Below are 25,355 nucleotides of genomic sequence, written 5' to 3' on the forward strand. Positions count from 1 at the left end.
CCGCCGCCACCACGCCCGCGCGCGCGCGCCCGCCGCCCACGTGCCGTGGGCCAATGGTAGCCCGCGCTGCAGGCGTCATTGGGGGGGCGGGGCCTCGCGCAGGGGCTGTCGGGCGGCGGTGACGTCACCGTGGGGCGGTGGGCGCGGCGGTGCGGACGCGGCCGTGGGCCTTGGGGTGGGGAGTGAGGACCGGAGCTCCTCGGAGTAGCTGCTCCTCGCACCGAGTGCGTTTGTGGCCCGCTCGCTCGCTCGCTCGCTCGCTCGCTCTTCTCGCGTTCTCCGTCCGCGGAGGCCCGTCGCGTCCTCCGTTCTCCCGTCCCCTGCTTGCCTTGCGCGGCGCCCGCCGCCGCCCAGGCCCAGCTTCCACTCCTTCCTCCTCCCCCGCGCCCTTACCCCTACCCTTAACCTTTCGTGGCGCCTTCCCTCTGGGCTGGGCGCTTCCCGTCTCCGATGGCGGGCCCCGAGCCTCTGGCCGCGCTGCCGGACGGGGACCTTCTCGACTTCCTGCTCAACGATGACGCTCCGGCTGCGGGGAGCCCCGCGAGGGACGGCCTGCTGCTGGGGGACTGGGCGCTGCCGGAGCTCGAGGTGAGTTGTGGAGGAGCCGGTGCCGGCTGCTGCTGGCGGAAGGCTGGCTCCTGCTTAGCTGGAGGTTTTTCTCCTCAGCTCCTGGACAAGGAGATGGACGGCTTCCTCAGTTCCCTGCTGAGCCCCTCTGGGGATGAGCCGTGCCCGCTGCAGGGCTGTTTGCCCGCTGACAGTGACAGCAGCACTTCTGAGGATCAGAACCTGTTCCATAGCTCTGGCAGCGACGTTGACAGCAGCCCTCAGAGCTCAGACATCGTGCAGTTTGATCACAACTATTCCCTTCATCAGGATTGGCCAGCACTAGAAAGCGTGAGATCTGAGATGGCAGAAGGAGATGCTTCCATAGACCTCGGTAAGTGATGTGTGGGATCCTGCTATCCTAGCTGAAGGCGTTGCTGTGCCTGCTGTAGAGATTTGACACAGAGGCATGAAGTGATGTTGGAGAAAGATGAGCATGGTGGGTTTCCACTGCCATTAAAGTGTGATTTCACGCTGCTCAAATCTGACTGGTGAGCTTTTTGTGCAGCTTTATGAAGGCCCAGACCTTGACTCTGCTTTTATTTCCCAGAGTCTTGGATGTATTTGGAAGGCACAAATGAGACACTGGAACAGAGCTGCAGTTTTCCTATTGCTGTTGCTGTGGATGACGGAATCCAGCTTACACCTGGAGCCCCCATGCAGGTACCGAGCCTTGGGATGTGTGTGCTGCTGAGCACTGGGTTTGTTTTTGCTTACATTTCCATCTGTCTATGCATGGCCATGCTGGGAATGTTTTTAGGGAAAGAGTGGTGCTGCTGTGGGAGAGCTGATCCCAGTTCTGAAAGCTTTCTGCACACTTTCTCTGCCTAGGAACAGACTCTGTTTACTTTGTATTCTCAACAGATGTATTTTTTGTGTGTTTTTTTCAGTCTAACTTCCCAGAGCTTGTTCTGACTGAAGAGGAGAGGCAGCTTCTGGAGAAGGATGGCATTTCCTTACCAACCTGTCTGCCACTCACCAAAGTGAGTCCTTGCTGCAGCCTGTCACTCCCAAGCAAACTTGGATTCCTCAGACACTTCAGGGTTGAAAATATGGGACGATGCCTGGGTGGTGGGGCAACATGCTGTCCTGCTCCTCCCTTCCAGGCCAGGTGGTCCCCTGTGCACAGCACAAGGTTTGCTGATCAAGCAGGTGGGAAGAGCAACAAGATCTGTCTGTTCTTGATCTCTCACTTGCCACTGCTTGCAGGAGGCAGTTACACCACCAGTCCTTACAGCCTTTTTCTTCCTGCATGCTTGGTGCCTCCTGAGTTACGTGCTTACCATCTCCCTTCAGTGTGACCCACTTCTCTGGTACAGCATGAAACTGCCAGTCTTATCAGCAGGCCAGAGTTTGCTGTGCAACCTGTGCAGTCTGTCAATGGTCTGAGAAGGACAGAGGACAAAAGTACATTGCTTTCTGCTTCTCTAAGCAGGACAGAGTGCTGCACAGGATTTGTAAGGCCTATCCAGCCCAAGGCTGCCTGCTAATGAGAAATGGTTCTTGCAGGCTGAAGAGCGACTTCTGAAGAAAGTGCGTCGGAAGATCCGGAACAAGCAGTCAGCCCAGGATAGTCGTCGCAGGAAGAAGATCTATGTTGATGGCCTGGAAAACAGGTACGGACACAGCAGCTGTGCTGTGCTGCTGCTGGGGCCTTGTCACTGCATAAGCAGACCCTGGAGGGGGCTCAGAAGCTCCAGACAGTCTGCCTGCTCTTGCATTTGAAGAAGGCCCAGAGCCTGCTGTGTTTGAGCCAGATGCTGGCTTGCTGGGTCCAGCATGTTCTCCGTGTCAGGCTGGTTTGCAGCACAAACTGGTATCCCTGAACACTGGTGCTGCTGTGCTGCCAGGAGCAAGCATCTGTACATATTAGTATGGTATTTCTCTGAGGGACTCAGCAAAGACTTCATCTACCTCCCCACACCTCACAAAGGGCAGGGGGAGGAAGAGGTCTCCGTGCTTTGCCCTGCTTGATGCCAGACTCCCAAAGTGCTATAATCTGTCCCAGCCACTCAGAGGCGGTGTTCGATCCCATGAAGAGGGATACCAGTGGAGTCCCTGCTGTTGTCTAACAGATTAAAACCTCCTGTTTTTCTCTTTTGCTGTTCATCTGTCCTGGGCAGGGTTGCAGCTTGCACAGCCCAAAACCATGAGCTGCAGGAGAAGGTGCAGCTGCTGCAGAAGCAGAACATGTAAGTTCTTGTTTTTTGATGTGGCAGGAGATGTGGTGGGGAAGGCTGCTCCTCTGCAGGGATTTTATTCTGTCACTGGCTGTGAATGAGGGGCGCACAGTTTGTGCCTCAGGCTGCTCCATTTACCTGCCCTATTTGCTGTCCTGCAGGTCTCTGCTTGAGCAGCTGCGGAAGCTGCAGGCCATAGTGAGAGAGTCCACCACCAAAACTACCACAGCGAGCACCTGCATCATGGTGAGTGTCTACAGACCCAGCGTTTGTGATGGAAGGGTCTCTGTTGTTTCCATGAGTTTGGCAGACAAGCATTTATTGCAGCTAATAGTGCCTGTTCGTGTCTTTTGCTGAGGGCTTTGCTGTTCTTTGTTTCTAGGTCCTTGTCCTTTCCTTCTGCCTCATTCTCTCACCCAGTCTCTACTCATTTGGCAGTGGAGGGCCACAGCCGGAGTTCAGAGGTGAGTTTCCCGAGCATGATTCCAGGGAAAATGCTGTGTGCCAGAACAGAGCACTTCCCACAGAGACAGCCTGAGCTTCGGGGCACTTCCAACCCAAAAGCCCCTTGCCTGAGATGAGCACTGATTTGCCTTCTCTTTCTTAGCTCCAGATTCTTTCTCCCTGTCACGCAGGGCTAGGGGCAATAGAACTGCAGAGTTCCACTGCTGCTTGAAATACAGGCTGTTTTAATGGCTGGCAGCTGTGGAGTGTTCTTTCCATGCCTCACTGGGAGGAGGCAGTGCCAGCTGAACAGTTTGCACTTATCTCACAGGTTCTGTAGTGGCCTGCAGGACTGTGAGAGGTCGATGCATCGTGCTGTCAGAGTGGGAATGTTGAAGCCAGCTCTCCCTCTTTTGCAGTACTGTCACGGCAGATTCGTGAGTTCCCAAACAAGGTCTGGCAGGCAGCACCTGCTGTGCAAGAGGAAGTTGTACTGGAGAGGCTCAGCCCAGAGCCTGAAGACACCTCGCTTGTGGGCAGCCTCAATCAGTCACGGGAAGAGGGGCAGAGTCCACCCAAGCCTGATCCGAGATCTGCATTCAACAGTAACTCATCCTCTGACCCTCCTGTGGCAGCGGGCTCTGAGCTGGGCCCTCCTCAGTCACAGGATCAGCACTCCCGAAGAGGTACCTTGCACTCGGAGGTGCTGGCACCATGGAAAGATGAGAGTCAGGAGTGGGTGGAGCGCACCACCAGTGTTGTTATCCAGCAGCACCGCACTGATGAGATGTGACCATCTCCTCCTTGCATCCTCATATAGGGTGAGGCTGGGCACCCTGCTGGGGGGGGGAGTCAGCCAGAACTGCATTAATGGATAATCTGTAAAAGCAAATGCTTTTATATTGTTTCCTGATTGTTGGATACTCTGAGGATTTAACAGAGAGGAATCATTTTAGAGATGATCTATGCCTACACTCTACTCTGTATATCTGTAAAGGAATCTATCCAAGATGTGGTAGGAAGCTTGGGGAGCTTTGTTCCCTGCAGCTTTGGGCAAGCCTTTGTACTCAGTGGGGAAGGGCTCTGGTCTGGAGGTTGAAAGCCACTGGCCCTGAAGTGTGAGTACCTGAAGGCTGCTGCTGATTAATGCCATTGCCTCGCTTCTTCCCTGCCCAGATGGAGGTGAACAGGATGGGTATTGCGCTTCTTACTGTGTCTGGTGGATACAAGCACCTGTTCCTTGTCCCTTCTCTAGTCCTGCAGTGATTTCTGATTTCTCAGTGTGATGCTGATCTTCAGTGCCCTGACAGGGAGTGGTTCTGCCCTTGCAGCAGATCCTGCACTTCCCCTGTTCATGCTCACTCTTGAGCCATGGGTACAGCTTTTGGTGTAGCTAGAGGAGCTTATGGGGAGTACTTTCTAAGCTGTGCATGCCAGTTTTTGTCACAGAGACCTGAGCCCCACTCCCAAAGGTCTGGGAGCTGGGCTTCTGCCCTTTGGGGAGATGAAGAAGCCTTCTGCCAGACTACCAACAGCAGCAGAGGGCTGAGTGAAGCAGAGCCTCTTATTCTGAAGGTTTTCCTTTCTGCAAGCCAAGTTCAGAGCTATGCTGTGAGCTTGAGCTTTGCTGCACTGACCAGTGAGGCTTTCAACTGGCTCTGGTCACTCTGTGAGGCTGAGCAGAAGCACTTTGCACTAGGACCTTGTGTCCTTCCTGGATTACAGTTTGAGTGGTACCTGTTGAGCGTATCTCCTTGTCCTTCTATATCTAAGCAGATGACATTTCCTTGTTAATGATGGGAAAATAAAACATGCCCTCTGTGCAACTGTGCACTTTGTGGTCTTTTCAATCTGGGACTGCAATGACTAGTGGAGGATGGGGGCTGTGCAAGGGCTTGGGAGCATTGTGGAAGTACCCTGAGGACAGGAGTCCTCTCCCTGCCCAGCAAACACCAGGGGCTTGCAAATGCCCTCGGAATAGTTTAGGACAAATTAATGTTGCCTGCACAATGGCAGCAGTCACAGCACTGTGCCACACAGAAATGCTGTTACCACAGCGGAACTGAGCAGCTTCCCTTGTAGGAAGTACGAGTAACCGCTGTCTGCCCCCAACTCTGCTTTCATAAGGAGGAACTGCACAACTGAAGGAAGCCTGCAAGGCTGGAGTGGTGCAATAGCCCCATTGCTGGGGAGTATGGGGAGGAACATCCTGCTGGGAAAGCGGTGGTTGCTGGATTAGGGCTGTATACTGGAGTCAGGCAGGATCATGAGATAAATGGAGGCATCAGTGGCTGTGGAGTTCAAGCTGCTGAGTTCTGAACAGTGTTTGGGGTGCAGGAACCCAGAGAGTCAAGCAGGACATGCTTGTGGTATGAAAAGGTCTTGGTGCAGGTGGACAAGAAGTCAAAGTGTATGTCAGAATTGTTTGTGGAGGAGAAAAAGTGAAGAATGGATGCTCAACCTGGGTCGTGTCTGTGAACTGACAATAGCACGCTTCTAACAGGATGAGGCAGCTCATCCTGTTAGCTCAGAGTCCCTCAGTCTGGCCTTAGGAAGGCAGCTATGCTCACCCCAGGAGCCACTGCACCTCCTCCCCTAGGAGCCCTGCTCAGTGTTGAGGTGTAGGAGCCTCAGCCTTTTATTTTTAATGTGTTTTATTTTTAATGAATCAAAGCCAGAGTCTGTAATGGCACTGATGGCACCTGTAGTCCCTGTTGCTGGCCCAGCACTACCCCCAATCAATTTGAGTAATCCAAAATCAAAGTGGGTGGTGCTGCCAGCAGTGCTAGGAGCGAACATTGGAGCTGGTGATGGGCCAGGAGCATGAGGCTCTTCTTAAAAAGCACCTCTGGCATGGGGTGTCAGCCACACCAGCCAGCAGAACCCTACTGTGCAGGAAGAGGTTGTAATTGAAGTGGAGAGGTGCGGGCATTTTGGAGTCCACAGCTGGGTAGAACAGTGGGGGTCTTTAGGACTGGCTGCTCTGCACTCTTAGCCCCTTCTGCCCTGGTGCTGCTGTTTTTTCTATTTGATTTCTGTGCTCTCACTTCTGTGCCACAGCAAGCAGCTCTAAGCCAGCAGGAGGAAGGAAATGCAACCTGGGCCTCCTGCTGTGGGATGAAAGGTAATGATGATAAAAATGCCAGAAAAGATCCCTTTGGTAACAGAGGTTTATGCTTTGTTCCTGTAAAGCAGAGGAGCGGGAGGAGTGTGCTATTTCTGCAAGCTCCTGACAGAAATAGCACTATTTCTGCAAGCTCCTGTCCCTGACAGCTGCTTTCCTTGCACGCTGAGGGGACCAGAGCCCACCCTGAGAGCACTGTGTGCCAGTGCACATGCAGCCCCTGCACTTCAATTCTACTTTTACTTCCTATGCTTCCTTCCCAACCCGCCTCCCATGTGTGTCCAGACTCGGAGACACTGAGTGCCAAAAGCAGTGCCTGTAGTGGCACAGGGGATGTGATGATGTGGCTGTCATTGCTGGCACTGCCACGCCACGGGGTGTGGGACAGGCAGAGGGGAGAGACAGGAGGAGGAGAGGAACTGGGATGCCACGGGAGCCAGAAGCGCAGCCCAAGGAGACGTGGAGAGAGCCAGTGTGTCTGAGGCAAAGCTTTATTGGGGGGATAAGCAGTGTCAGCAGTCCGGCACTGGTGCTGGCATGGGACTCACACGGCTGCCCTCACTCCTTCAGTGTGCGCAGGCGAGTGAAGACATTGTTGCCGACCCTGTGGGGAGAGAAGAGATGTAAGGTGGGAAGTGCTCGGCCAATGGGTCACTGCCCATGTCTGACTGCCTGTGCCCTGGGCTCACATGGTGGCTTTCCAGTCATCGCCAATGTCACCAACTCTCGACCGCAGCAGCCACATGGTCTTCAGGACCTCCTTCCCGTTCTTGTCCACGAAGCACTGGCCCGTGAAGACAGTGGTGGACTCTGTGGGAAAGGAGCAGACGATGGGAGAGGGGTTGTGAGCCCCATGCAGGACATGGCAGTGCTGTCCCTGCCCTCTGAGACAGCTCCAGCACCTACCCCGTGCCCGGAGACCAGGAGGTGGCAGCAGCCCAGCAGCTCTGGGAGCAGGGATAGGGCTGCTAGAGACGCAGCAGGGGATGGGGCAACATAAGGGGAATGGGAAGGAGGGGATCATTGGGGCAACATCAGGAGTGGGCAGGAAATTATAAGGGACACCACAAGAGAAGGTAAGAGATCATCAGGGGCACCATAGGAAAGCGCAGGAGAACACTGGGGATATCGTGAGGAGGGGCAGGAGAATACTGGATACATCATGGGGAAGGACTGTAAAGCAAAGGGGATGTCACAGGGAATGGCAGCAGAGGAGCAGGGACATTGCAGAGAGGCTGGGAGAGAAGTACCTGAAAACTTCCAATTGACAGTGAATCCAAAGGTGGGCTGGCTGTTCCTGTTGATGTTGTTCTGGGTCCCTTGCAGTGGTGACACTCTGATCTCATTTGATGTGGATGTCACAGCTGTGAGGTAGGAGCCACTGAACTCTCCCTTGCTATTCACAGCCCCAATGGTCATGTTGGAGCCCAGGTCATTGATCCATTTCCCAGTCAGTGAGCACTGTGGTGAAGCAGAGGGACTGAGTGCCAGGCAGGAGGCAAGGGTGGGCACCTAGGGGCACCCACTCCCAGCTCCATCCCATCCTTACCTTTTTGGCAGAGAGGCCGGGAGCCAGCAGAGCCAGGCTGAGCAGCAGCAGCACGGAGGAGGTTGCGTGCACCATCTCTGCAGCAGTGTGTGCTCCTTGCAGGACTCTCCCTGCCTGCATGCTCCTGGCCTTTTTATTGCTCCCTGCACTGACTCTGCCCAGGTGTTATGCAATCTGGGTGAGCCCACATTTACAGTTCCTAGCTGCTAACAGATTCCTGAAATAATCTGCAGAGACAGTCCCTCCTTGCTTATGTCTCATGTTTGTGCAGAACTCTGCAAGGAAGCTGGCAGCTGGATACTCAGCTGGGGAAAACCCCTTTTTCAGAGGTCACTCTTCTGCTGCCCATTGACCACAGCACGGCCATACGCATGATGCCTGACATTCTTAATATGGCAACAGCCAGGTTCCATCCCATTCCTCTTCACCTGGCTCCACTGAGCACACTACTTTGTGACCAGACTGCAGGGGTTCGCAGGCACATAGTACATGTTTCCCACCCGGTCCTATGTGCAGCCAGGTTCAGGGTGCCTGCTGCAGACCCCATGGCTCACACCTGCCCTGGGACCCCCTCAGCATTGCAGAAGGCAGCAAAGGGCACAAAGCCCACTCACATCCTGCCTGCACCTGGGCTCCTTTTGCTCAGGGCTGGCGTGCAGGTTCACTGTTGTTTTAACCAATTGGCCTTAGTTGGAGGAAGCAATCTTGTTTATTGAAAAATAAACATTCCCTGAATATCTTGGATGTCATATTTTATTGCCGATGAACATCACAATTGTCCTGGAGTTCTACAGTCACTTTCCTTGTGTATTTTCATACTTCCCCTTCTGTAACATTTGTTGCTGACCAGGAGGCTGATGAAACTTGCTTTGCACTGCATTTTCTCCTATGTTCCTTAGCAACGTTCAAGGAGTCTGTTAAAACAAATGTGTTCTATTTCTCTGGTCACCACCCTATGGCCTGATGGTGACCCGCAAGCCAGAAGGCACTTCTTTTTTCTTCTAAGGGAGAAATGTAAATTAGCTTCAGTGGTCAGTTTCTCTTTCCATTTAGCCTCACTTCTGAGCTCCGATTACAAAACGTATTGCTGCTCATAATGATGAGTGCTGTACTGCACAACCAACCCAGTGCCACCCCCATATCAACTTACTGCCACCATTCTGCAGACCCACCAGCACTGCACTTCCATGAGGGACCACATCCTATGCTTCATTTCCTGATGGATTTTCCAGCCTTTTGCTGCTCACTCCCCACTCTGTGTCAGCAGCCATGCCTGGCTGGCCCTTCCTGGCTACTCGTCTGTAGGAAGTTCCTGCCCCTGAGTTTACTTTGCCTTTTTCTGGGAATTGGCTGCACATCAAGGTACATTTTCCCACCAGGCTGCTGAGTTCACTTTGGCTGCTCAGGTACAGCTCATTTACACACAGACAGGCTTAATCCAGCAGAATAGAATCAACAACATTGCCATTACCACTGACCTTTAGAGTCAGAGAATAGGCCAGGTTGGAAGAGACCCACCAAGAATCACGGAGCCCAGCAGTGTATCTTGTAGGGATCAGCACCGAGGTGGATTTGTTGGCAAGTCTCAGATAAGGGTGCCAAGCAAGACAGCAGCCAGGAGGAGCTCTGTGGCTGAGTCAGCCCTGGGAATCATTTTTACACAAACAGTGGAGAAAATGACTTCTATCTGGAACCTAAAGTAACCAAAACCACCTCAGTCTACAGACGTGTCCATACGGACCTTTCCAAAAGCTGACTCTTTAAGACACAATTTTAACTGGTGTGCTTGAAAATTAAGAAGAAAATAGTAGAATCGTCCAGCAACACAGTAACACCAAATTTCCCAGCCTTTGAAAGAAAGCCTGTAGGCAACTCATTGTATAAACTTAATGAACGATGCCGGTAGGTCACAGCAATGAAAGCAGCCTTTAAGGAAGCATGACGGCTTTCACAGATGTTTTTGTTCTTTGCCTGTTTGGATCAGGATGTGGTTATTGTGGTTATGGCCAACAAGGGTGAACGGCTCGTTCCTTGGCGAGGAGCAGGCACTTCTGTCCTGGCACCCATTCTCCAGTCCTACAAGAGGAGACAATGGGCTCAGGTGGTAGGGTTGCAGGCAGCAGTGTGACATGGGCATGGTGTCCTCAGGGTGGCCAGCACTGTGCCACCACCCACACACTCTAGAGCCACACCTGAACTAGAGCCACAGAACTTGTGGATGTAGGCTTGGGAAACTGCGTTGCACTGTGCTACTCATGTGGGTGCTAGGCCCTGGGTGGGATGTCCCATTGTGGTGCTCACATGGAGACAACAAGGGGTTGACAGGTGAAGGCTGGAGGGTACCTCCGTGAAACCAGTTAAGCACAGCCATCACCTGGGACATAGGCTTAGAGGAACTGCTGCAATTAATCAAGGAGCCCAGCCCTGACTCCAGGAACTGCAGATGGATCAGTCATAGGGCCAGCCCTGGAAGCCTCCCGTATAGCCTGGTGTCATTTCATTGAATCACAGAATGGTTTAGGTTGGAGGGGACCTGAAAGCCCACACAGCCCCAACCCTGCCATGGCTGTTCCCCACCAGCTCAGGCTGCCCAGGGCCCCATCCAACCCGGCCTTGAGTATCTCCAGGGATGGGGCACCCACAACTGCCCTGGAAAGTCTCTGCCAGGCTCTCACTGCTCTCACAGTTTTCTCCTGACACTTAACCTAAACCTTCCCTCTTTTAGTCTAAAGCTGTTCCCCCTTGTCCTGTCACAATCGGACTGTGTAAAAGTCAGTTCATCCTCTGCCTGTAAGTTCCTTTCAGGTACTGGAAGGCTTCAATAAGGTGTCCTCCAGACTGACATGCCCAACTCACTCAGCCTTTCTTCATAGGAGAGGTGCTCCAGCCCTCTGAGCATCATTGTGGCCCACCTCTGGAACAGCCCCAGCATCTCTGCATCCCACTCATGCTGGAGGCCCAGACCTTCACATGGTATTGCAGGTGGCTCTCATAAGGGTTGAGCAGGGGGGGACTGGCTCGTGTTAAGTCTTTCAAGTCCTCAAGCAAGTGAAAGGACAGAAGTTTATCTAGAGTAGTCAGTATGGATTCACTAAGGAAAAATCATGTTTAACCAAACCGGTAGCTTTCTGTTGTAAAATCTGTCTGCGTAGATGTGGGGCGAGCAGCACCTTGATTTCAGCAAGGCCTTTCACACTGTGCCCATAACATCCCTGTGGATAAATGTAGGAGGTGTGGGACAGGTGAGTGGACAGCGAGCCTCGATCTGGAGAATTGCATCAGTGCCTGGGACATCCTGCATGCAAAATTTGTGCATCTGTTGGAGCAGGTCCAGGAAAGCGCCATAAAGATGCTCAGAGCACCCCCACACACCTCTACGAGAGGGACTTCTGAGCTCCGTCCGCGGGAGAGCCCTGCGGAGCTCGTGGCGGTGTTTTGATCCGCTAGCACCAGCTGCTGGAGGCTGCTGGGAACACAAAGACTCGGCGCTGCGCAGCCCGTGCACAACACGGCTGCAAAGGCGGTGTGCGTCTGCTGTGTACCAGGCACTATGTGCAGCTACTTCTACGCTGCACTTCTGAATCCCTTTCAGAACGTCGCTTTTGGGAATCCTATATGGCAGGGCCAGGCTGAGCAGGAGGCAGCACTGGAGGTGCTCCACGGCAGAGCTGTGCTCTGCCTGCAGCTCCAGGTCCGCTCAGACCTGTTAGTAGTGGTGGGGGATGCACGGGGTCCCTGGGGTCCTGCCAAGTGAAATCAGCATCCTGTGTTCCGTTTTCTTCTCTGAAAGGGCTTGTGAACCATTGCACGCAGGAGTAAACAGGAAGAGTCAGAGATCTGTGGATGATCGCAGGGCTGTGATCTCTCTGCAACCATCACCGAGATGTGGTGGGACAGCTTGCATGACTGGAATGCTCTCATGGATGGCTGTGTACTTTTTAGGACACACAGACAAGCAGTGTGAGGTGGTGGAGTTGCTCTTTATGTGAGAGAACAGCTGGAACATACACAGCTCTGCCAAGGGATGCATGATGAATGAATGGAAAGTTTATGGGTGAGAGCTAAGGGGGAGGCTCTGATGAATGACACTGCTGTGGGTGTTTACCACAGGCTGCCTGACCAGAGGAGGAAGCTGAAGAGGCCTTCCAGAGATAACTGCACGTAGCCTCATGATTACAGGCTCTGGTTCTCATGAGAGATCTCAAACACTCTGATATTTGCTGGAAAAGCAGCTCTACCAGGCACACACAGCCCAGAAGGTGTCTACAGTCCATGGAAGATAACTCTGGCAAAGATCATGGAGGAGCCAGTGAGGAGAGGTGTTCCTTGCTCTTACGAATATGGAAGGACTGGTTGGGGGATGTGAAGGTGGCGGGAAGCCTTCAGTGCAGTGACCATGTGATAGGGAAGCTCAGTATCTTGCATGAGATAAATCAGGCAGTTTGTCAGCTTGCAATCAGGACCTCAGGGGAGCTGACTTTGACCTCTTCAGGGACGTGCTTGGAGGCATCCCTTGGGTTAGAGCACTGGAAAGCAAGAGGGACCAAGAGAACTGGTTGTCACTGAAGTCCACTTCTTCCAAATTCAAGATTGACGCATCCCTGAGCGTAAGAAATCAGGCAAAGGAGGTATAAGACCTGCAGGGATGAGCAAGAAGGTCATGGAAACACACTATTGGAAGAACAAAACCTCTGGAATGTGGAAAAGGGCTCTAGCCACTTCGAAAGAAAAAGAATGTGGCCAGCAGGTTGAGAGAAGTGATCCTTCCACTCTGTTCTGCCCTGGTGAGCCCACACCTGGAGTCCGGTGTCAAATTTTGGGCTCCCCAGTTCAAGAAAGACAGGAACTGCTGCAAAGAGACCAGCAGAGGGCCTCAAAGATGATGCTTGGAGCATCTCCATCCAGTATGGGGAACGGCTGGGAGACCTAGGGCTGTTTAGTCTGGAGAAGTCTGAGGGAGATCTTATCAGGGCTTATAAATATCTAAAGTGTGGGAAACAAGTGGATAGGGCTGGGCTTTTTCAGCATTGTCCAGTGACAGAACAAGGCTCAGTGGTCACAAACTGGAACACAGGAAGCTCCATCAGAACATGAGCAAGAACTTCTTTACTTGGAGGGACACACTGCACAGAGAGGATGTGGAGTGTCATTCTGTGGAGATATTCAAAATCTGGTAGTACAGATTCCTGTGTAACCTGTTGGGAGCAAACAGGACGAGCTGGAATCCATTGTGCTACCTGAAAACCATGACACACTTGCAATCACCAAAACCTGGTGGGACAATTTGCCTGACTGGAGTGTGGCTGTTGGCAACTAGAGGTGATTCAGAACAAACAAGTGAAGAAGGAAGAGAGTTAATACCTCAAGGAAGGACTAGAGTGTGAAGAGCGGTCCCTGCAGAATGGCCCTGAGCAGGCTGAAAGCTTCAGGGTTAGGCTTAAGACTGAAGCAGCAACGGGAGCTTTGTGGGAGATGTCTACTACAGGATGACTGATCAAGTGAAGCCTGTCGGTGCACCATTCTTCCTCCAGCTACAAGCTGTCATGATGGGAGGCTCTTATAGTGCTGGGGGACTTCTACCACCATGACATCTGCTTTAGAAGTAGTATGGCAAGCTGTAGGTCATTCAGGAGCACCCAGAATGCACCGATGACAACATCCTGAGCCAGGTAACAAACAGCCCCACCAGCGGGATGCAGTGCTGGACTGGTTGCTCACCAGTGATAGTGAACTGATTGGTGACGTTGGTGTTGGAGGCTGCTAGGGCCGTTGTGAACGTGCAGCGGTGGAGTTCACATTCCTGAGAGATATCGGACGCAGAAAGAGTAAAATCAGGAAGTTTAAATTTAGGAAAGCCAAGTTCCAGATCTTCAGGGAGTCAGTCAACAGAACCCCCTGGGAAACTGTCCTCAAGAACTGAGAAATGGAGGGGAGACGGCAGACCTCTAAGGAAGCATTGCTTATGGGACAAGAGCACCTCCATCGCCAGGTGTAGGAAGTCAGAGACTGGGTGAGAGGAAAGGAAGGTGAGAGACTGGCATGGCAGAACCAGGACCTGCTGGTCACACTGGACAGCAGGAAGAAAAGTCACAGGCACAGGGAGCATTGAGGAGTTGTGAAGAGGCTTCACTGTATAATAAAGTATTGGAAATTGAGAAGAAATACGCTGTGTTCACTGAGGGTCCTGTCGTATTGTGGGAAGGCAGTGGAGATGGAAGGTTGCTGTGTGGAGTCCTACACGAGGAGATGGGACTTGATGTTGAGTGAGAACAGCCAACGCTTTGAACTGTGTGGTGCTATGTCAGCGGTTTGCGGGACAGTTTGACCCGGTACCGTGACAATTGAGGCAGGGGATCCACGGGCCCACACCCCGGGGAAGGGGGAGGGGGAAAAAAGGGAAAAACGAGAAGGGAGATGGGCCTAGGAACAAAACAGAGGCAACGATCTGAGGAGGAAAGCTAATTTACTAAATAAGATATCAGAAAGGAAAATAACACAATATAATATAATTGGAATTGAGGCAAATGAATCAAATAAAATGAGCAAGAGAGAGAGTGTCCGATAAACCGAAAGCCTTACGCTAACGCTGAAGGCGGATGGCTGCAACAAACACCCACTGCCGAGCTCGGTCCCGAAGGGAAGGGAGAGTCCCGTGACTGCAGACAGTTTTTATCTTTCCCTCTGAGCGTAAACACGTAAGAACGTAAAGCATCGCAAAGTCCTCTGTGGAATGCAGTTCTTCTCTTCTGAGACAGGCATACCTGGAACTATTGATGATCCACGGAGCTGGAACATTAACTCTTTAACTCCAAATGCACTACATGATGTTATGATGTGGAATACCAGTACCAAAAATCATAAAACCATGACATTCCACCCCTTATTCAACATCATTACATCATGCTTAATATATATATACATAAAGAAACAATGATTAACAAGCATTAAATACAAACACATACAACATACATATATACATATATGCATAATAATAGAATTACTGAGGGCGCTCTCTCCACATCAAATTCCCTTGTGGTACACACTGAACATCCCCATTCTTCTGCATCACCCACCAGGTAGACCCAGGTCCCTGAGCAAAAACAGTTCCACGGGGAGGTTTGCCCTCTCCAGAAGCTGGGAGAACCCAAACCGCTTTTCCCAACATGTTCTTCACATGTACTACAGGGACCTTATCTCCTTCTACAGTAGGTAGAGAGCTGGATTGGGCAGGACCATCGCGATTGATGGATCCTCTAGTGTTGACCAACCAGGTGGCTTCTGACAAATTCTTCTCCCAGTGCTTAAATGTTCCACCACCCATTGCTTTCAACATTGTTTTTAACAACCTATTGTATCTTTCAATTTTACCAGAAGCTGGTGCATGATAGGGGATATGATAAATCCACTCGATGCCATGATCTTTGGCCCAAGTATTTACAAGAGAATTTTTGAAATGAGTTCCATTATCTGACTCAATTCTCTCTGGAGTGCCATGTCGCCATAGGACTTGTTTCTCAAGCCCTAAGATGGTGTTCCGGGCGGTAGCATGGGGTACTGCATATGTTTCAAGCCACCCAGTAGTTGCCTCTACCATGGTGAGCACGTAACGCTTACCACTGCGAGATTGTGGCAAGGTGATATAATCAACCTGCCACGCCTCCCCATATTTATACTTTTGCCATCGCCCTTCCTCCCAAAGAGGTTTCATCCTCTTGGCCTGTTTAATTGTGGCGCATGTGTCACAGTTATGGATAACCTGTGCAATAACATCCATAGTTAAGTCCACCCCTCGGTCTCTAGCCCACTTATATGTTGCATCTCTTCCTTGATGGCCCGAGGTCTCATGGGCCCACCGAGCTAGAAATAATTCACTTTTGTGTTGCCAGTCCAAGTCTACTTGAGCCACCTTAACTTTGGCAGCTCGATCTACCTGATGGTTATTTTGCTGCTCTTCAGTTGCCAGGCTCTTAGGAACATGAACATCTACATGGCGCACCTTTACAACCATATTCTTTATTCAGGCAGCAATGTTTTTCCACAGTTCAGCAGCCCAAATAGGTTTACCTCTCCGTTGCCAACCATTTTGTTCCCACTGCTGTAACCACCCCCATAAAGCATTTGCCACCATCCATGAGTCAGTGTAAAGATAAAGCACTGGCCACCTCTCTCGTTCAGCCACATCTAAGGCCAGCTGGACAGCCTTTACCTCTGCAAATTGACTTGATTCTCCTTCTCCTTCAGTGGCCTCTGCAACTCATCGTGTGGGGCTCCACACAGCAGCTTTCCATCTGCGGTGCTTACCCACAATGCGACAGGATCCATCTGTGAACAGGGCGTATCTCTTTTCATTGTCTGGTAGTTCATTATATGGTGGGGCTTCTTTAGCACGTGACACCTCCTCAGCTGGCATTGTTCCAAACGTTTTACCTTCAGGCCAGTCCATGATCACCTCCAGGATTCCTGGACGGTTGAGGTTCCCCATCCGAGCTCGCTGTGTAATCAGTGCAGTCCACTTACTCCAAGTGGCATCAGTAGCATGATGGGTAGAGGGAGCTGTTCCTTTAAACATCCAATTCAGCACTGGCAGTCGAGGTGCCAGGAGGAGCTGCGTTTCAGTACCGATTACTTTGGGAGCAGCTCGAACCCCCTCGTACGCGGCTAAGATCTCCTTCTCAGTTGGAGTGTAGCGCTCCTCAGACCCCCTGTACGCCCGACTCCAGAATCCAAGGGGTCGGCCTCAGGTCTCTCCAGGAGCTCTTTGCCACAAACTCCAAGTGGGACCTTGATAGCAAAGCCAGCTTGTAGGAGAATTTGGATAATCTGCTCTCCTTTCTCAAAGACTTCCTCTGCTGTATTGCCCCATACAACAATGTCATCAATGTATTGCAGATGCTCAGGAGCACCACCCTGCTCCAATGCAGTTTGGATCAACCCATGGCAAATGGTTGGACTGTGTTTCCACCCCTGGGGCAAACGGTTCCAGGTGTACTGAACGCCTCTCCAGGTGAAGGCAAACTGTGGCCTGCATTCTGTGGCCAGAGGAATTGAAAAGAAGGCATTAGCAATGTCAGTGGTGGCATACCACTTGGCTGCTTTTGACTCCAGTTCATACTGGAGTTGTAACATGTCCGGTACAGCAGCACTCAGTGGGGGTGTGACTTCATTCAGGCCACGGTAATCTACCGTCAGCCTCCATTTTCCACTGGCTTTACGCACCGGCCATATGGGGCTGTTAAACGGTGAGTGAGTTTTGCTGATCACTCCCTGGCTCTCTAGCTGACGAATCAAATTATGAATGGGGAGCAAGGAATCCCTGTTGGTGCGGTACTGCCGTCTGTGGACTGTTTTTGTAGCAATTGGTACCTGTTGCTCCTCCACTTGGAGCAACCCCACAACAGACGGATCTTCTGACAGGCCAGGTAAAACAGATAGCTGCTTAATGTTGTCTGTGTCCACAGCAGCTATTCCAAAAGCCCATCGGTACCTCTTGGGATCCTTAAAGTGCCCCCTTCTGAGATAGTCTATACCGAGTATGCATGGAGCCCCCTGTCCGGTCACTATAGGATGCTTCTGCCAGTCTTTACCAGTGAGGCTTATTTCTGCCTCCAACACAGACAATTCCTGAGAGCCCCCAGTCACTCCAGAGATATGGATCAGTTCTGTCCCTTTATAACTCGAAGGCATTAGAGTACACTGTGCACCAGTATCCACCAGTGCCTCATATTTTTGTGGTTCTGATGTGCCAGGCCACCGAATCCACACAGTCCAATACACTCTATTATCCCTCTCCCTCCTCTGGCTGAGGGCAGGGCCCCTCTATTGGTTACCTGTAGTGACAGGAACAACTTCACTGGTTGTTGGTCTGTGTTGTAATTCTCTCACCCGTGCTCGCAGTGCAGGGGTGGGTTTTTGATGCCATTCCTTCATATCTTCTCCATTTTCACGTAAGTAACTCCACAGAGCTGCGCGTGACATGAAGCTAGTGCTGTCATTTGCTCAAGCAGGACGGCGTTTGCTTCTGAAAGCTGCAATCTTATCAACCCTATCAATCAGTCAGGATACTTTCTCTAACACGTCTTCCATCTGTACTTCTAACCTTGATATGGCTGAAATGGAAGCGTGTGATCGCGGAAATTTTTGTTCAAAGTTTTGAAGTGTAAGAATCAGTTCAAAAACTGGGAGTTTTCTGTATTGGTCCTCATATCTGTTGAATGTTGTCACTAGTGTACCAGTGTACCTTTCTGGTGCTGTTTTTGAAAGCTTCTGGCATATTTCGGGTGTACTCCTTACTTTCTCTGGATCATGGTCCCGATCTTCAGGATCAAACGTGGGATCATACAGCATTTCCGCCACAGCTGTTTCTCTCAAATACTGGATGCCTTCCTCAATAGTTTTCCATCTTTTCACTTTAGGTGTCAGGTCACTCTTGTAGGGATATCTTTCCCTCACAGCTACTAACATTCGTTGCCAGAGGCTGGCGATTCCATCCATATACCTGCTGATCCCTCTGTCGACAGCTGGATCATGGGCAATGTTTCCTAGTTGTCGAGCTTCGTTACTGTCGAGGGGCATGCTGTTGGCCCCGTTGTCCCAACACCGAAGCAACCAAGTGACAATACTTTCATCCGGACGTCGAATAAACTCCTTTCTTGAGCCTTGGATCTCAGACATTTTCATGGGTCGACGAAACGTGGTAACTTTGACTCTCTCATCATCCTCATCATCACTATGTCCATGCCTCTCACTTTTCTTTGTTGCCTTTCTTGGTGGTGGTGGTGTTGAGGACCCCCCCTCGCCTGGATCTTCCTCTTCTTTTGTCACCTCTTCTTTGCGTTCTAGGTGTGAGGACACACGTTTCCATTTCTGGCCTTCCACTGGGGCAACCGACTTTGATACCGGTGATTTCTCTGGCTGGTTAGATGTGCCTGGGAGGTTTTCCTCTTTGGTATGAGCCTCAGTTTGGACACTCTCTCTCTCCAGAACAGTATATATGCCTCGGTAAGCATAAGCCAAGCCCCAGATAAGCTGTTTCACCTCAGATCTTTCTGAGCCACAACACCCATTACTCAGATACAGGCCTAGCTCCTCAGGATCCTGCAAGTGCTCAGGAGTAAAATCCCATGGCACCGGGGACCCCCATGCTTCTAATTTCTTTCCTAAAACTCTCCACTTTCCCTGCCATTCAACATTCTCTGTTTCTGGGAAAAGCTTCCTCCATGCGATGTAAAATCCTATTACAGAGAGTATGTTCAGGAGGACTAATATCCCAATTGTTAACATAGTCCCTAAGCTGTAATCTTGAAAATTCATAAGGAACTGAGAGGAGAACCTGGACACCCATTCAAATATTGTTTGGTTTGTTAACATGGTATCATTTGTTACATTATCCGGGGTGCCCAGGTATCTGGTAGATGCCACCATCACTGCTTTTAGTTTGTCATATAGGGACCAGGCTCCATAGATCAGACTGGCAAGCTTAACCAAGTTCCAGTACGTTTTGAGCATAAAAAGGGAAAAAGCAATGAAATACAATCCCTGTAAGGGCAGTTTTAACAGAAACAGTAAAAACATTTTTTTCTTTTACTCAAACAAGCCGTCAGCACCCGAAAAGTTTACAAATATCCCAGAAGAACTGGCAGTACGCCTCGACTTCAAGGTCGTGTTTTACCGTACAGGACCTGCAGTACAGATAAGCTTCCTAACAAAAGACAGAGATTCACTCTAAAAGTATGAATCAAATGAATACATGATGTTATGATGTGGAATACCAGTACCAAAAATCATAAAACCATGACATGCTAATTGCTCTATAATACGGCTTGTCTTCATTGCTAGGTTGCTGTTTGCCTTATCAATGGTTTTACAGCAATTTTACTCTTCCGGTGCTTAATCTCTGGAAGTGGTTGTTCTCAAATGTGCAGGCAGCCAAAAAGTGATGACATAAAAAGGTGTGACTGTGAACGGAGGGATATCTCCTTCTGATAGCAGAGATCTCCTAGGAACCCAGTAAAGAGGCACACGCATTTTGTTGAGCTGAAACACCCATTGCGGTGCCAGAATTGGCTGTGGTCTCCAAAACAGCCCCGACTCTCCAGCTCAGTTCGGTCTCTTCATGCACAGAAGGGTTGTGCTGCTGGTGTGGCCAACACCCCATGCCAGCAGTGCCAGGTTCAGTGCTTTTTTAGAAGAGCCCCACGCTCCTGGCCCAACACCAGCTCTGGTGTCTGCTCCCAGCACCGCTCACTTGGTTTTCGGATCACTCAAAGGGATTTGGGGTAGCGCTGATCCAGCACCAGGGACTGCAGGTGGCACTGGAGGCACATAGCGGAGGAGCAGGAGGAGCGTGCTACTTCTGCAAGCTCCTGGCAGAGCTGTCCCTGACAGCTGCTTTCCTTGCACACTGAGGGGACCAGAGCCCACCCTGAGAGCACTGTGCCGGTGCACATGCAGACCTTGCTCTTGCTGGACAATATGTCTTCTCTTCCCCTGTTTCTTTCTATGCTTCCTTCCCAACCCGCTTCCCATGTGTGTCCAGACTCAGAGGCACTGCGTGCCATCAGCTGCACCTGTAGTGGCACAGGGGATGTGATGATGTGGCTGTCATTGCTGGCACTGCCACGCCACGGGGTGTGGGACAGGCAGAGGGGAGAGACAGGAGGAGGAGAGGAACTGGGATGCCACGGGAGCCAGAAGCGCAGCCCAAGGAGACGTGGAGAGAGCCAGAGTGTGTCTGAGGCAGAGCTTTATTGGGAGGATAAGCAGTGTCAGCAGTCCGGCACTGGTGCTGGCATGGGACTCACACGGCCGCCCTCACTCCTTCATCTTCACTTCACTTCAGGCGAGTGAAGACGTTGTTGCCGACCCTGTGGGGAGAGAGAGGAGATGTAAGGTGGGAAGTGCACAGCCAATGGGTCACTGCCCATGTCTGACTGCCTGTGCCCTGGGCTCACCTGGTGGCTTTCCAGTCATCGCCAGTGTCACCAACATTTGACCGCAGCAGCCACATGGTCTTCAGGACCTCCTTCCCTTTCTTGTCCATGAAGCACTGGCCCGTGAAGACAGTGGTGGACTCTGTGGGAAGGGGGCATATTTGGAGAGTTGGGTCATGAGTTCTGCACAGGGCAGGGCAGGGATGGGGCTGCTGGGGACACAGCAGGGGCTGGGGCAGCACCATGGGCATGGGAGGCAGGGGGGCATCGAAGACACTGCAGGAATGGGCAGGAAATCAAAAGGGACATCACACAATCTCTCACAGACTGAGAGATCATCAGGGACAGCATAGGAAAGCGCAGGAGACATTGTGGGGAAGGGCAGGAAAGCAAAGGGGATGTCACAGGGAAGGGCAGCAGAGGAGCAGGGACATGCAGGGAGGCTGGGAGAGAAGCACCTATAAACGTCCATTGCACTGTGAAGCCAAAGGTGGGCTGCTGGACTGTGTTATTTTGGATCCCAAGCAGCGGTGACCTCGTGATGTTAGATGTTGTGTCTGCTACTGCCGTGAGGTAGGTGCCGCCAAACTCGCCTTTGTCGTTCACAGCCCCAATGGTCATGTTGGAGCCCAGGTCGTTGGTCCAGTTCCCAGTCAGTGAGCACTGTGGTGAAGCAGAGGTACTGAGTGCCGGGCAGGTGGCAAGGGTGGGCACCTAGGGGCACCCACTCCCAGCTCCATCCCATCCTTACCTTTTTGGCAGAGAGGCCAGGAGCCAGCAGAGCCAGGCTGAGCAGCAGCAGCACGGAGGAGGTTGCGTGCACCATCTCTGCAGCAGGTGGACAGCCGGGTGTGCTCCTCACAGGACTCTCCCCTCCCGCACGCTCCTGACCTTTTTATTGCTCCATGTGATGGCTTTTCCTTCCAGGCGTTATGCAATCTGGGTGGGTCCACATTCACAGTTCCCAGTTGCAGGCGCACACCCAAAACTATGCAGGAAGGTCTTTCAGGAAGCTTTCCTGTGGGCACCAGAGCTCTCCATTCCTAGGTGTAGGAGGTCAGAAAGGAAGGGGACAGAAATGAGTCCCATTATCTGATTCAGTTCTTTCTGGGGTGCCGTGTTGCCACTAGACTTGCTTAGTCTGGACTGGCAACATAAGGCTGAGCTATTTCTAGCTCGGAGGGCCCCCGGCACTTCCGAGTGGCCTCTTGCACCCCATGATGGTGTACTGCAGCTGCAGCCATCTACTTGCTCCTTGCACCTCTGAGCCCCAAGCTTCCCCATTATACTCGTGAGCCATACCTGTGGCATTCTGCCACGCACCATCTGCACTTCCCCTGACAAGGAGACTAAGGTCATTAAATCCATCTCATTCCACCATGCCCATGAAAATTTTTCTAATATGCAACAAGAAGCATTTCCTGCCATGCAACCCAGCAGTACCAACTCCTGCTCACCCCAACCTCACCACGCATGCCTTGGTTGACATGCCTGAGGGATGGGATGCCATCCGGAGTGACCTAATTAAGATGAGCAGTGCAGCCAGGTGAACCTCCTGAGGTTCAGCAAGTCCAAGTGCAAGGATTTGCAAGGTATGTAAGGTAATGTAAGACATTTGATAGGGCAGGACCATCTCAGCTGGCAGATGGGTCTGTGAGTGTTGACTATCCAGGTGGGTTTTGCTAAACCTGTATCCTAATTTTGAACGTCCCAGCACCCATTGCTCTCTGTAGTCTATAACAGTGCATCGTAGTACAAAAAAAGAGAGGGATCTCCTCAAGAGTCCAGCAGAGGGATACAAAGATGATAAAGGGCGTGGAACACCTCCCTTATGAGGACAGGCTGAGAAACCTGGGTCTGTTCAGCCTTGAATTAAGAAGACTCAGAGGGGATCTAATCTACATCAATGAATATCTAAGGAGTGGGAGGCAAAGGGAAGAGGCTGGACTCTTCTGAGCAGTGTGTGGCGATAGGACAAGGGGAAATGGCCACAAACGGAAGCATAGGAAGTTCCACACAAATGTGTGTGGGAGCTTCTTCCCAGTGCAGTGACAGAGCACTGGCAGAGCTGCACAGAGAGGTGGTGGAGTCTCCTTTTCTGGAGACATCCAAGACCCGTCTAGACACCTACCTGTGCAACCTGGGCTAGGGAGCTGCTTTGGCAGGGGGTTGGACTTGATGATCTCTGGAGGTCCCTTCCAACCCCAGCAATTCTGTGACTGTGTTGTGGATGCCATGCTTTCTGGCCCAGGTGTTTATGTTGTTTTTCCAGAAATGAGTCACATTATCTGATTCAGTTCTTTCTGGGGAGCCACACTGCCACTAGACTTGCTTTCCTAGACCCAGTTCTAGAGGTGGCATGGTGCTCAGGATATGTTTCCAGCCATCCAGTCGTTGCTTCCACCATTGTGAGCAAGCGGAGCTTGCCATGGCACGTCTGTGGAAATGGGATAAAATCCACCTGCCAGGCCTTCCCACATGGAGATTTCCACCATTGTCCTCCGTACCAGTGAGCCTTTATCCGCTTGCCTTTCATAATTGCAGCACACGATTCACAATCACGGATAACCTGAGCGATAGCATCTGTGGTTAAGTCCACCCCTCGATCCCAAGCCCATCTGAACGTTGCATCCCTTCCTTGGTGGCCTGAAGTACCGGGGGCCCTCCGAGCTAGAAATAGCTCAGCCTTATGTTGCCAGTCCAGACCAAGAAAGTCTAGTGGCAACACGGCACCCCAGAAAGAACTGAATCAGATAATGGGACTCATTTCTGTCCCCTTCCTTTCTGACCTCCTACACCTAGGAATGGAGAGCTCTGGTGCCCACAGGAAAGCTTCCTGAAAGACCTTCCTGCATAGTTTTGGGTGTGCGCCTGCAACTGGGAACTGTGAATGTGGACCCACCCAGATTGCATAACGCCTGGGAGGAAAAGCCATCACATGGAGCAATAAAAAGGTCAGGAGCGTGCGGGAGGGGAAGAGTCCTGTGAGGAGCACACCCGGCTGTCCACCTGCTGCAGAGATGGTGCACGCAACCTCCTCCGTGCTGCTGCTGCTCAGCCTGGCTCTGCTGGCTCCCGGCCTCTCTGCCAAAAAGGTAAGGATGGGATGGAGCTGGGAGTGGGTGCCCCTAGGTGCCCACCCTTGCCTCCTGCCCGGCACTCAGTACCTCTGCTTCACCACAGTGCTCACTGACTGGGAACTGGACCAACGACCTGGGCTCCAACATGACCATTGGGGCTGTGAACGACAAAGGCGAGTTTGGCGGCACCTACCTCACGGCAGTAGCAGACACAACATCTAACATCACGAGGTCACCGCTGCTTGGGATCCAAAATAACACAGTCCAGCAGCCCACCTTTGGCTTCACAGTGCAATGGACGTTTATAGGTGCTTCTCTCCCAGCCTCCCTGCATGTCCCTGCTCCTCTGCTGCCCTTCCCTGTGACATCCCCTTTGCTTTCCTGCCCTTCCCCACAATGTCTCCTGCGCTTTCCTATGCTGTCCCTGATGATCTCTCAGTCTGTGAGAGATTGTGTGATGTCCCTTTTGATTTCCTGCCCATTCCTGCAGTGTCTTCGATGCCCCCCTGCCTCCCATGCCCATGGTGCTGCCCCAGCCCATGCTGTGTCCCCAGCAGCCCCATCCCTGCCCTGCCCTGTGCAGAACTCATGACCCAACTCTCCAAATATGCCCCCTTCCCACAGAGTCCACCACTGTCTTCACGGGCCAGTGCTTCATGGACAAGAAAGGGAAGGAGGTCCTGAAGACCATGTGGCTGCTGCGGTCAAATGTTGGTGACACTGGCGATGACTGGAAAGCCACCAGGTGAGCCCAGGGCACAGGCAGTCAGACATGGGCAGTGACCCATTGGCTGTGCACTTCCCACCTTACATCTCCTCTCTCTCCCCACAGGGTCGGCAACAACGTCTTCACTCGCCTGAAGTGAAGATGAAGGAATGAGGGCGGCCGTGTGAGTCCCATGCCAGCACCAGTGCCAGACTGCTGACACTGCTTATCCTCCCAATAAAGCTCTCCCTCAGACACACTCTGGCTCTCTCCACGTCTCCTTGGGCTGCGCTTCTGGCTCCCGTGGCATCCCAGTTCCTCTCCTCCTCCTGTCTCTCCCCTCTGCCTGTCCCACACCCCGTGGCGTGGCAGTGCCAGCAATGACAGCCACATCATCACATCCCCTGTGCCACTACAGGTGCAGCTGATGGCACGCAGTGCCTCTGAGTCTGGACACACATGGGAAGCGGGTTGGGAAGGAAGCATAGAAAGAAAAAGGGGAAGAGAAGACGTATTGTCCAGTGAGAGCAAGGTCTGCATGTGCACTGGCACAGTGCTCTCAGGGTGGGCTCTGGTCCCCTCAGTGTGCAAGGAAAGCAGCTGTCAAGGACAGCTCTGCCAGGAGCTTGCAGAAGTAGCACGCTCCTCCTGCTCCTCCGCTATGTGCCTCCAGTGCCACCTGCAGTCCCTGGTGCTGGCCCAGCGCTACCCCAAATCCCTTTGAGTGATCCGAAAAC

At 52.0% G+C, this 25,355-nt stretch overlaps 4 protein-coding genes across 4 annotated transcripts; 2 read left to right on the forward strand and 2 right to left on the reverse strand.

The window, feature by feature from the left end:
• Nucleotides 1–382: 382 nt before the first annotated feature.
• CREB3 (cAMP responsive element binding protein 3) lies at nt 383–4,089 on the forward strand. Its single transcript, XM_065740032.1, has 9 exons — nt 383–588; nt 667–940; nt 1,157–1,269; nt 1,497–1,589; nt 2,116–2,222; nt 2,730–2,798; nt 2,948–3,032; nt 3,169–3,250; nt 3,650–4,089. The coding sequence occupies exons 1-9, from the start codon at nt 451–453 to the stop codon at nt 4,021–4,023; spliced, it is 1,335 nt and encodes a 444-aa protein (XP_065596104.1). The 5' UTR covers nt 383–450; the 3' UTR covers nt 4,024–4,089.
• A 2,738-nt stretch (nt 4,090–6,827) lies between these two features.
• Nucleotides 6,828–7,983, reverse strand: LOC136050863 (avidin-like). The gene is made up of 4 exons (XM_065740021.1): nt 7,904–7,983; nt 7,605–7,815; nt 7,044–7,164; nt 6,828–6,958 (listed from the first exon to the last, which is right to left on the reverse strand). Exons 1-4 carry the CDS (start codon nt 7,976–7,978, stop codon nt 6,913–6,915), a joined length of 453 nt encoding a protein of 150 aa, XP_065596093.1. The 5' UTR covers nt 7,979–7,983; the 3' UTR covers nt 6,828–6,912.
• Nucleotides 7,984–20,628: 12,645 nt separating this feature from the next.
• On the reverse strand, nt 20,629–21,880 carry LOC136050864 (avidin-like). The gene is made up of 4 exons (XM_065740023.1): nt 21,584–21,880; nt 21,291–21,495; nt 20,854–20,974; nt 20,629–20,766 (listed from the first exon to the last, which is right to left on the reverse strand). The coding sequence occupies exons 1-4, from the start codon at nt 21,656–21,658 to the stop codon at nt 20,733–20,735; spliced, it is 435 nt and encodes a 144-aa protein (XP_065596095.1). The 5' UTR covers nt 21,659–21,880; the 3' UTR covers nt 20,629–20,732.
• Nucleotides 21,881–23,822: 1,942 nt separating this feature from the next.
• Nucleotides 23,823–24,877, forward strand: LOC136050684 (avidin-like). Its single transcript, XM_065739720.1, has 4 exons — nt 23,823–23,927; nt 24,016–24,220; nt 24,537–24,657; nt 24,745–24,877. Exons 1-4 carry the CDS (start codon nt 23,853–23,855, stop codon nt 24,776–24,778), a joined length of 435 nt encoding a protein of 144 aa, XP_065595792.1. The 5' UTR covers nt 23,823–23,852; the 3' UTR covers nt 24,779–24,877.
• The last annotated feature ends 478 nt before the right edge of the window (nt 24,878–25,355 follow it).

The sequence above is a fragment of the Cyrtonyx montezumae genome, unplaced genomic scaffold (genome assembly GCF_038088225.1).
Source record: "Cyrtonyx montezumae isolate F1298 unplaced genomic scaffold, pur_monq_1.0 scaffold_25, whole genome shotgun sequence".
Taxonomy (NCBI): Eukaryota; Metazoa; Chordata; class Aves; order Galliformes; family Odontophoridae; genus Cyrtonyx; species Cyrtonyx montezumae.

Coding starts and splice junctions, on each gene's coding strand:
- LOC136050863 (XM_065740021.1), bottom strand. CDS start 7,978: ATGGTGCACGCAACCTCCTCCGTGCTGCTGCTGCTCAGCCTGGCTCTG. Junction 7,165..7,604: donor TGTCAATTGGAAGTTTTCAG/GTACTTCTCTCC, acceptor CCTTTCCCACAG/AGTCCACCACTGTCTTCACG. Junction 6,959..7,043: donor GATGACTGGAAAGCCACCAT/GTGAGCCCAGGG, acceptor CTCTCCCCACAG/GGTCGGCAACAATGTCTTCA.
- CREB3 (XM_065740032.1), top strand. CDS start 451: ATGGCGGGCCCCGAGCCTCTGGCCGCGCTGCCGGACGGGGACCTTCTC. Junction 2,799..2,947: donor CTGCTGCAGAAGCAGAACAT/GTAAGTTCTTGT, acceptor GCTGTCCTGCAG/GTCTCTGCTTGAGCAGCTGC. Junction 3,033..3,168: donor CAGCGAGCACCTGCATCATG/GTGAGTGTCTAC, acceptor CTTTGTTTCTAG/GTCCTTGTCCTTTCCTTCTG.
- LOC136050684 (XM_065739720.1), top strand. CDS start 23,853: ATGGTGCACGCAACCTCCTCCGTGCTGCTGCTGCTCAGCCTGGCTCTG. Junction 24,221..24,536: donor AGTGCAATGGACGTTTATAG/GTGCTTCTCTCC, acceptor CCCTTCCCACAG/AGTCCACCACTGTCTTCACG. Junction 24,658..24,744: donor GATGACTGGAAAGCCACCAG/GTGAGCCCAGGG, acceptor CTCTCCCCACAG/GGTCGGCAACAACGTCTTCA.
- LOC136050864 (XM_065740023.1), bottom strand. CDS start 21,658: ATGGTGCACGCAACCTCCTCCGTGCTGCTGCTGCTCAGCCTGGCTCTG. Junction 20,975..21,290: donor AGTGCAATGGACGTTTATAG/GTGCTTCTCTCC, acceptor CCCTTCCCACAG/AGTCCACCACTGTCTTCACG. Junction 20,767..20,853: donor GATGACTGGAAAGCCACCAG/GTGAGCCCAGGG, acceptor CTCTCCCCACAG/GGTCGGCAACAACGTCTTCA.